Source organism: Vanessa cardui, chromosome W, assembly GCF_905220365.1.
Source record: "Vanessa cardui chromosome W, ilVanCard2.1, whole genome shotgun sequence".
Lineage (NCBI taxonomy): Eukaryota > Metazoa > Arthropoda > Insecta > Lepidoptera > Nymphalidae > Vanessa > Vanessa cardui.
Window position 1 is genome coordinate 13461288 of NC_061153.1, and position 11036 is coordinate 13472323.

The following is an 11036-nucleotide window of genomic DNA, read 5'->3' on the forward strand; positions in this document are numbered from 1 at the left end:
GTTGGCTCATTAATGTGTTGCGTCATATTTAAATTATTTAAGAAGTCAGTGACTAATTTACTGTTTTTGTTATTTTTATCCAAATAATCAATATTAAAATCAACAAATATAACGAATATAACAAATCGATTCAACTGCAACTACGCCTGCTACCCACCGCTAGAGGGTGCTGTAAAATTAAAGTGTTCGTGACGTGTCGAGATGGCCCAGTGGTTAGAACGCGTGCATCTTAACCGATGATTGCGGGTTCAAACCCAGGCAAGCACCGCTGATTCATGTGCTTAATTTGTCTTTATAATTCATCTCGTGCTCGGCGGTGAAGGAAAACATCGTGAGGAAACCTGCATGTGACAAATTTCATAGAAATTCTGCCACATGTGTATTCCACCAACCCGCATTGGAACAGCGTGGTGGAATATGTTCCAAACCTTCTCCTCAAAGGGAGAGGAGGCCTTTAGCCCAGCAGAAAAAAAAATAAAAAAAAATAAAATAAAATAAAATAAAAAAAAATAGAAAATAATATTGGAAAACACAATAATTAAATGAAAAATACATAGTAAAAAAATATTAAATGTATATATTACAAGGCATCACAACACGGCACTTGGTTAATAGAGGTCCCCACCATGTCGGAAATAGAAAAACTTTTAAAAGAATTAAGATTAGACATTAAATGAGACACAGAAAAAACATTGTTAAGCTTAGGGACAAGTATTACGACTAATAGATAAAAATAGATAAAAATTTTAACTTATTACACGGGGAACTAGAACAAATTAAGGAAACTAATTCAGAACATAATAGAAGAATAAGCGCCATAGAAAAACATATTAGGCAAAGGAATTTGATATTTTTCGGAATTAAAGAAGAAGAAAAAACTTATGAAAAGTTGGAATCTATCATATTACAAATACTTAAACACGAGCTAAAACTAGAATGTGACAAAAAGGAATTGGAGATGGATCGAAGAATGGGAAAACATCTAGAAGGCAAAGTGAGACCTATTGTCGTCACTTTTACGACTTATGGCAGAAAAATCACAATATTAAAAAACAAGAAATGTATACAGAACAAAACTATTTACATAAAAGAAGACTACCCACCTCAAGTTCTGGAAGCAAGAAAGAAACTACAAGAAAAGTTAAAAAAAGAAAAAAAAGACGGAAAAATTGCATACTTGAGGTACGACAAACCCATAGTTCGAGAAAAGCACAGCAAAGATAACAGCGAAGAACAAGAAGACATAACAAAAAATACCGAAACAGACAAGACAAGGAAAAAGCGGGAACTCGAAATAACTCCCTCTGGCCAGATAAGAAATTATTACAAAAACCCAACACAACAACAAGCAGTAAAAAAGAATAAAATGCAACCATATACGAATAGAACGGGAAAATCGCAGGGCTCTATGGAAAATTTCTTTGCTAAACAAAATACTGAGTCATGCAAGTTAACAGGGGAATGTAAAAAATTATTGTCTTCGAACACCTCAGACGAATAGCAATCAATACAATCATTACAAAATAAAAATACTGCACCCTCGAAAATAAAAAACAAAATTAATATACTAAAAACGAACAAAATACATCCTCCCCCAGAACGGCTCGTCACCGCGGGGGTTGTAGACGACCACCCTCCAAACATAAAAAAATTATATTACATTTCTACATTTAATGTACGATCTTTAGCTAATGAAGCAAGGATAGTTGAATTGGAATGCGCGATATCGAAGATCAATTGGGACATAATTGGCCTATCTGAAGTCAGAAGAGAAAGCTATAAAATTGAAGATAGGGGAAGATACTTATTATACTACTACGGCAAAAGGAGAGGAGAAAGAGGAGTTGGTTTCTTAGTAAAAAAGCAAGACAATACAGTGGTATATGATTTCATCACAATATATGAAAGAGTTGTTGCTTTACAAGTAGAGATACATAGAAAAGAATTTTATATAGAATATAGACATATAGACATATGCCCCTACCAAAAAAGCTAATATGGATGAAATAGATAAATTCTACGATGATGTTGATAAAGCCATGAATAAACGCATAAAAAACATAATATTCTTAAGTGACATGAATGCTAAAATAGGATGGCCCAAAGAAAATGAAAAACTCATAATGGGCAATTATGGCTACGAGAAAAAAAACGATTGAGGGGAGAGGTTCATAAAATTTTGCTTTCAATATAATTTAAAAATTTCGAACACGCTATTTAAAAAACCAGAAAAGCTACGATGGACCTGGAAAACACCTGACGAAAAATCTAAAAATGAAATTGATTTTATAGCTACAAATGTGACAAAATATGTACAAAATGTAAATGTCTTAAGCAAACTATTACATCCCAGTGACCATAGAATGCTCAGAGTTACTTTAAATATATAGGGCAATAAAAAGTCACGAGCTTACTATCGAGGCAAAATACTTAACAAAAAATATGAAAATACAATTGAAGACCTACAACCCTTGATGAAATGTGAAACCGATAACGTACATGAAATCACTAAGAAAATAGAGACATATTTACTTAAAGACTTTAGCTATAAAAATACAACTGGAGAAAAAAATAAATAATAAAACAAAGAAAATAAAACTAGGAAAGAAAAGCAAACATTAAGTAAATTATACAGAATAATACATAAAAAGATCAAACAAAATATCAGAACGAAAAGGCTAGATACAATTAGCAAATTCATCGAAAAAACCGGAGGAATAAAAAAGGCTTATAAAAAATTAGAAACAACCAAATACATATGTAATAACACAACTGGAGGATAGTTCAAAAACCACTACTACAAACAGAAAAGACCTAATAGCTATACTACACAATTCTAAAAAAATCTCTATACCTGTAAAAATAATCAAAGCAAAGAACTGACACTTAAAAATATAAAGCCAACTGAGAGCCAGCCCCACCCTTTTTAGAAAGTGACGTAGAGCTTGCGATAAATAAATTAAAATTAGGAAAGAGCCCAGGTCCAGACGGTGTGACAAATGAAATGATTAAAGTCGCGAAAGACAAACTGGTGAAACCCCTTACTAAGCTCTTCAACAAAAGAAATACCAGAAACATGGACATACTCAGAAATTACACTTATATACAAAAAAGGAGACTCCAAATTAATATCAAATTACAGACCTATCAGCCTTATATCTTGCCTATATAAAGTATTCGCATCAGCCCTCCTAAAGCGTATTGCAACAAAAATTGATGAGAACCGACCTGTAGAACAAGCGGGATTTATAAAGAACTTCTCTACAGTTGACCATATCCACACAATAAAGGTAATAATAGAACGTTTTAGAGAATATAACCTCCCTTTATACATATATTGCCTTTATTGACTACTGTAAAGCGTTCGATTCAATTTCACATGAGTCTATCTGGCAAGCTTTAAGGCAACAAAGTGTGGACTACGACTACATAGAAATTATCAAATCAATCTATATGAAAAGTACAGCAAGAGTACGCTTAGAAAAAAGAGGACCAATTTTTCAAGTACAGAAAGGAGCAAAGCAAGGGGATCCGCTCTCTCCAAAACTTTTCATCGCCGTTCTGGAATCCATCTTCAGAAATTTAAATTGGAGTGAATTGGGAATAAACATCAACGGAAAATGTCTCTCACACCTTATATTTGCAGACGACATAGTATTGTTGTCAGAAGACCCACACAAGCTGAAATACATGATAGATTCCCTTAGTCAACATAGCGATATTGTCGGTCTTCAAATCAACTGGGACAAGACAAAAATAATGACCAACTACGAACTAATTCCTATATCTACACAATCAATAAATATAGATTATGTAACAAAATACATCTACCTAGAACATCTAATTTCAATTAACTCCTGTACAGGGAAAGAAATCGACCGCAGAGTCAAGAGTACATGGAATAAATACTGGAGTATGAAAGAAATCTTCAAAGGACCTATACCAACTAAATTGAAAACGAAAGCTATGGATATATGTCTAACACCAGTCCTCACTTACGCCTGTCAGACCTGGGCACTCAGAAAACCTCTCTTAAATAAGCAGCTATATGAACATTAAACTAAAAGATAGAGTGAAGAGTTCGCTTATTAGAGAAAAAACAAAAGCTAAAGACGCGGTAAAACGGGTGTTAGCGCTGAAATGGAAATGGGCAGGTCACATTCAAAGAACGTCAGACGACAGGTGGTCAAAAACAGTAACAAATTGGTATCCTATTGATAAAAAAGGAGGAAAGGAAGACCACCTAAGAGATGGAGCGACGATATAGTAGGAATAGCTGGAAATCTATGGACTAGACTGGCAAAAGATAGAAACACCTGGAACAGTTTGGAGGAGGCTTTTACCGCAAAAAGCGGCCCTTACACTTAATAATATTAACCTTAGATTAAGCACAAATACTAACAATACTAACAAATAAATAAGTACATAACTATTATACAAATTACCAATTAATATATGTATATCAAAATTGTAAGGGAGAAAAATAAAGCTTAATTATGTACATATATATATATATATACCACCCGTTCGGAAAGTACATTCTACCGAGAAAAACCGGCAAGAAACTCAGTAGTTACTCTTTTTCAACATTGAAAAAAAAAATACAGTCATGTTAGTTAATACAATTATTTAAATTAATATATCCTGTCTGGAAGTCAACAGGTATTAATTCCACGCTTTTTTATCATCTACAAAATCTTGTATCGAATAATACGTCTTTTTTACCAATTCATTTTTTATAAACGATTTGAATTTACGAGACAGCAAAGTTAAAAATGTCTGTGGAATTTTATTATAGAAATGGATACCTTGCCCCAAGAAAGATTTATTGACTTTGCGGAGTCGGAAACTTGGCTTTATAAGCTTATCCCTGCCTTTTTTTTTTATTTTTATTTATTTATTCATGTACCAAAAACAAGTTACACAGAAAAAAAAAGAATAACAAAGAAACAAAGTGATACATAGGAAAGCTTATCTCTATGAGAGATCTCTTCCAGCCACCCTGGAGTGTGAGTAATATTATGTCAAATTACAGAGAAGGTAGGTACATCTTTAATTTTGGTGACAAAGAGAATAGTTAAATTGCGTTTTATTTATTACTTTACATAAACATACTTAAATATACACAAAACTATTATAAACTACATATTAATTTACATGAATACAAAATAATATATACATACATACATATACCAAATAAAATACACATATATACTTATATATATGATATCTATTGTTGTGATGAAACTGTAAGATAATATTTTTTTAATCTAAATTTAAATGTATGTACTGAATTACAATTTTTTATAATATAGCCCGGGAGAGAATTCAAAGTTGAGCAGCAACCACCGTAAAGGATTTTTTGTAGAAAATACCATTATAAGGGGGTATATCAAAAACTTTATTCAAGACACAAGATCGAAGTGGTCTTTCACGCGGTGCAGAAAACTTGAATCATTCGAAAAGATAGGGTGGATCATTCTAATGATTTAATATATTAAAAAGTGTGGTAAAAACATGTACATTACGGCGAAAACGAATCGGAAGCCACTTTAATTGACGTCTGCAATGGGAGACATGACCAAATTTGCGCAGTCCAAATATAAATCGAATGCATAAATTCTGAAGTCGTTCGAGTTTGTCAAGTAGCTCATCCGTGGCATCTAAATAGCAAACATCGGCATAGTCGAGGAGAGGAAGTAAAAGAGATTGAGCCAAGATAGTTTTTGTTTTTAGTGGGAGGAAATTCTGCAATCGCTTCAAAGAATGAATGGCATGATGCAAACGTTTGCTGATATCATTGATATGTGCAGACCAGGACAGATTGCAGTCCAACGTTAAGCCTAAATTCTTAGTTTTATCTACGTAACTTATGGGTAAACCATCATAGACTACAAAGGGTAGGTCAGCAAAGTTAATTCGCCCTCTCAGCTGTCTGCTACCAATTATCAGTACCTTAGATTTAGTGGGGTTAACTAACAGCCCAAATTTCAGCCCAATCTTTAATTAAAGCAAGATCACAGTTAACTTTTTCAATGGCATAATTTAATTCATTCAGTGTGGAATATCTGTAAATCTGCAGATCATCAGCGTAGAGGTGATAGTGTGAGGAAACAATTTTAGTAAGCTGATTAATAAATACAGAGAACAGCAGAGGTGATAGAACGCTGCCCTGTGGTACTCCAGCAGAGAGGCTAGTCCAGTCAGAGTGACTCTCCTCACAACGTATACGTTGTTGACGGTCATAGAGAAAAGAATGAAACCAATCGCAGAGGAGGAAATGTTAAGAGAGCGGAGGACATCCAGCAATAAGTCAAAGTCCACTGAATTGAATGCGTTACTAAAGTCGAGTAAAGTGAGGACAGTAAGCTGTTTGTTGTCCATTGCGTAACGGATATCATCAGTAACCTTGAGTAAAGCTGTGGTTGTGCTGTGAGAAGGACGAAAACCAGATTGGAAGGAAGTTAAGAGATTGTTATTGAGGAGAAAAGAGGACAACTGTTTTGAAACAGCTTTCTCGAGAATTTTAGAAAGAATGGGAAGAATGGATATAGGGCGCAAATGTGAAAAAGAACTGGGATTAGGGGATTTAGGCAGAGGAATGACATGTGCCATTTTCCATGCAGTAGGAAAGACATTGTTAGATAAGGAGAAATTTAGAATATGAGTTATAATAGGAGAGATTATATCAATGATGAGAATTAACATGTCCCGGCTTATGCCGTCACTGCCAACGGCCTTTGAAGAAATCGAAAGTAAATCTTTCTTAACGTCCTCCTCTGCGACATCTTGAAAAGAAAACGGAAGACATGTAGGAGATGGTATAGCAGCCAGTTTTTGAAGAGAAGAATTTTTTTTGAAGTTAGAAGTGTGGAAGGTGGAGAAGAGAAGTGTTTGTTAAGGTCATTAAGATTAATTGTGTTATTAAAGTGCATATCAGTTTTACCAATGCCAAGACTTTTAAGGAATCTCCATGTTTGAGCAGTGGAAAGAGATTCGATGGAGTTAAAAATAAAGTGTCGTTTAGCGTCCCTGCACAATCTGTTACATAGGTTACGTAATTTCTTGTAGGCAGTAACATTCTCAGCTGTTGGATACTTTTTACATTTTAGTTTGGCTTTGTTGCGTTTGGTCATTACATTCCTTATTGTAGAGGAAAGCCATGGAGCAGGTAAATGCTTAACTCTGACCGGTCTTACTGGCGCATGGACGTCGTACAGTCCAATAAGCAATGAAGTAAAGAGAGATACTTTGTTGTTTATGTCCGATTCATTGTACACACTAGACTAGTCCAAATTTACGGCATCAACACGCAGACGCTCCATATCAATGTCTCTGAAGTTGCGATGCAGAATTTCTTTACGTCTACGTTTAGGAGTGCTAACATTATAGCGTAGATATAAGAGGTCGTGATAGGAGAAAGGTGCAGTTAATTGTCCATGTGATAATACATTACACGTTTGAGAAGTAATTATTAAGTCTAAAAGAGAAGGATTAGCATAAGGTGGAAAATGGGTAGCAGAGAGAGGAAGAATTGACATGTTTAAAGATGAAACCAAAGAATATAATTTCTGAGCCCTGTAGTAATTTTTTAGTAGGCACGTATTAAATTCACCCATGATTATTGTGTCACTATAAGTGGGAGATAAATTTATTAAGAGTGATTCGAAGGCATCGAAATAATTAATAGTAGATAGAGGGCTGTATGCCACCCCTACAAGGAGTGAGGTATGCTTCAAGCGGATCTCAATGAAAAGATGTTCTAAACTACCAGAGTATGTGGAAGGAGATTGATTAATGATCTTGAAATTTAAATTATTTCTCAGATAAATGCAGACGCCTCCACCGCCTTTGCTAGTACGGTCATTCCGAATTAAAGTAAATTCAGGTAAATGAAAAAGGGCAGAAGGGAGAGAAGGCTTTCGCCAGGACTCAGAAATAAGAATACAATCAATTAAAATGCCACTAAAAGATGCTAGAAAATCTTGAAAATGAGCCGGAATGTTTTGAGCATTAATGTGAACTATGTTAAGACCATGTAATTTATTAGTGAAAATGAAACTGAGATTTTGACCAATTGTAAATGAATCATCCATTGAAGAATGGTTACTTGACAGGCTTTGAAAATCTTCAGAAGATGAGCACGAGAAATATTCATCATCAAAGAACAAATTATCAGACATAATATGTAGAATACTTATTTAAAAAAATAAATAAATAAATAAAAACTTGAGAGAATTATCAAAATAAAAATTAATATGAAATAATAAAATAAATAAATATATAGAGTATTATATAAAAAATGTATAAATAACTTATAAAAATAACAGAAGTAGATAAAATAACTTTACAAGCAATAACCCACTCACACTGGCGAAAGGAGAGAGATATCACTAAATTACACAAAACTTCATTGGAGCAAATTCATATATCTATAAAAGGAAAAAAAAAAAAAACTCAAAAATAGCTTACTAAAAACATATTGAACAGTCATTTACAAATTGAAAAGAAAAATAAAAATAAAATAAAAAAAAGGCCCCGACGAATTGAGAACCTCCTCCTTTTTTTGAAGTCGGTTAAAAATAAATTATCAGCTATTATATTTATCTATAAAACACTATCTACAGGAATATCCGAACGCCGACAGTGCAAGATGACAGTATAGGATTGTCTAAATGATAAATAATCTGTGCACATTATATCAATTTATCTGTGGGAATGAGTAGTCATTAAGACAATGACAGATTGTGACAGACATTTATTTATTAGGTATCTTTTTCAACTTAAGATTATAAAAAGTGAAGAAAAAAAAAATTTGGATCTACCGGACCTCATTCAATTAAGTGGATAAACAGTACAAGTGAAAAATTGAACTGAGTGCAATAAACTATGCCTACCGTCGTTCGGAATAAGTAATAGATGAAGGTGTAATAATAAGAAACTGACCACATAGTACCCTCCAACAAGGAATACAATTACTTAGCTGATGTTTTAATATTTCGACGAGATCTTGTAGTTTTCTGTTCATATAGCGATTCAGCAAGCGGATGTTTTTCTATTCACTATTGATTTGTTTGTTCATTGTTATCTTCAGATACACCATGAAGTAGAAGTATATTTCTTCTGGACAATACCTCTTGATTGTCGACTCCCGTGCTGAGCAATTGCAACTGATCCCGTAACATCGATAGAGCCTTCCAAACAAACTCCTTGAACGAATTGAAGTCGGCCGCCAGTGAGGAACAATTACCCGAAGCACTTTCGTCAGGACTTGATGATGCAACTTGTGTTTTAGCCAAAGCTTTATCGAAGAGATCCATACGTGCCTCGAACATTTTCGTCATATCCTCCATATTTTTATTTAGTTGAGTGTGTAGATCCATTGTAGTGTAACCAATAAAAATTGTGCAAAATAAAGATGATATGTTGAGTAATTAAATGTGCCAGCTGACGTAGGTAAACACTAAATCATTTATATATACTTTTTATTTAAACAAAATAGAGAAATTCTATTTAAATTAAAAAAAAATAAGTGCAGAGCAAGAATTATGATGTTATTCGTATGACCTACCCACACTTATCATCAGCTTCATTATTTCAAGCTAATTGTCAACTCTTATTACCTATATGAAAGAAATATTGCTAATGCAAAATTTAAGCACTGTTATTTTGTAATAATTCAGCTGCTCGTCCCAGCGTTTTTGTATGAAAAATTTATGTATATATTTTTTAAACCAGGATCTCTCGCGTGTACGCAAACAATTCACCAAGGTTTTATTGGATAAATGATTCTGGCATAGAGATTTCCTTCTCTAACACAAAATATTAATTTTTATTTGTATAAGATCTTAAGAGATTGTAAACCGTTGAAAACCTAACAAAAAAATTCTAGTGCATATACACTGATTATCACTGATTTTATCAAAGTGATCAATGTTACTGTGAATATATATGATATTGTTGTAAATATATTGCGACGCAACAGTTAGTATTCCTACTCTGTTAAAAACATCCCGAAGAGAGTCTCTAGCTTTCGCGATTATTACACATTGAAATAAAACTAGTTTGAACGGATTTAAATCGCGTATATTAATTATTTTTATCATCCCGACGTTTCAAGCACTTTACAACAAAAAATAATTAATCAAATAATTCAATTAATTTAGAGCACAGAAAATGCAACTTCTCGTCAATTGACAACACCTCTATCTGCGTCCAAGGAAAAAGAGTAGCATCTTCCAATAACCTATCGAGATCTAGGTAACGGTAGCTTAGCAGCAGCAGCATCTTAGGTTTGGGCTTAGGTGATCTGAATTTAAAGGAGGCGAATATTAGATCGTGGTGAGAGAATTCCGGCGCTGAAAACTGACCAAATTTAGAGACCAAGTCATCTTTAGACGTTATAATTAAGTCTAAGAGACTGTCGGGACCATCGATTGGGTGGTGTGTTGCAGCGAGCGGTAAAACCTGGAGGTTAAAGGAGTCTAGTAAAAATCTGAGCTTAGACGACCGATAATTATTCTTGATCAGACAGGTGTTGATATCCCCCATTACAACAAGATAGGCATCAGATTCTCGAAGAGGGACTCAAGAGAAGAAAAATAATTGATATTGGGGGGACAATAGACCACTCCAAGGGCTATCTTGGTGCCTACATCTATCTCGATGAATAAATATTCAGATGATGCGTTATACTGGGAAGTTGATTGACAGATAAGTTTGTAAGGGATGTGACTTTTTAAATATATTGCAACACCCCCACCAGTTTTTCCGATTCGATCATTCCTGATTAAGATGTAATTAGGCATAGAAAAAGAAGTAGAAAGAAGAGAAGGTTTTAACCAGGTCTCGGAAATAAGAACAGCATGAATGGATGCCTGGTTAAATGTAGAAAAGAGATCGGAAAAATGACTTGGAACACTTTGTGCATTGATGTGACAAATATTTAAATTCTTACGAAAATGTGAGAATTCATTAGACAGTAAATCTCCTAGTAATTGAAAATTATCATCAGTCTAAGAAAAGAAATGTCGTCA

At 33.8% G+C, this 11036-nt stretch overlaps 1 protein-coding gene across 1 annotated transcript; it reads left to right on the top strand.

Annotated features, from left to right (window-relative positions):
* The first annotated feature begins 958 nt into the window (after nt 1-958).
* On the top strand, nt 959-1501 carry LOC124542645. Its single transcript, XM_047120574.1, has one exon. It carries the CDS (start codon nt 959-961, stop codon nt 1499-1501), a length of 543 nt encoding a protein of 180 aa, XP_046976530.1.
* Nucleotides 1502-11036: the final 9535 nt, after the last annotated feature.

Coding starts and splice junctions, on each gene's coding strand:
- LOC124542645 (XM_047120574.1), top strand. CDS start 959: ATGGATCGAAGAATGGGAAAACATCTAGAAGGCAAAGTGAGACCTATT.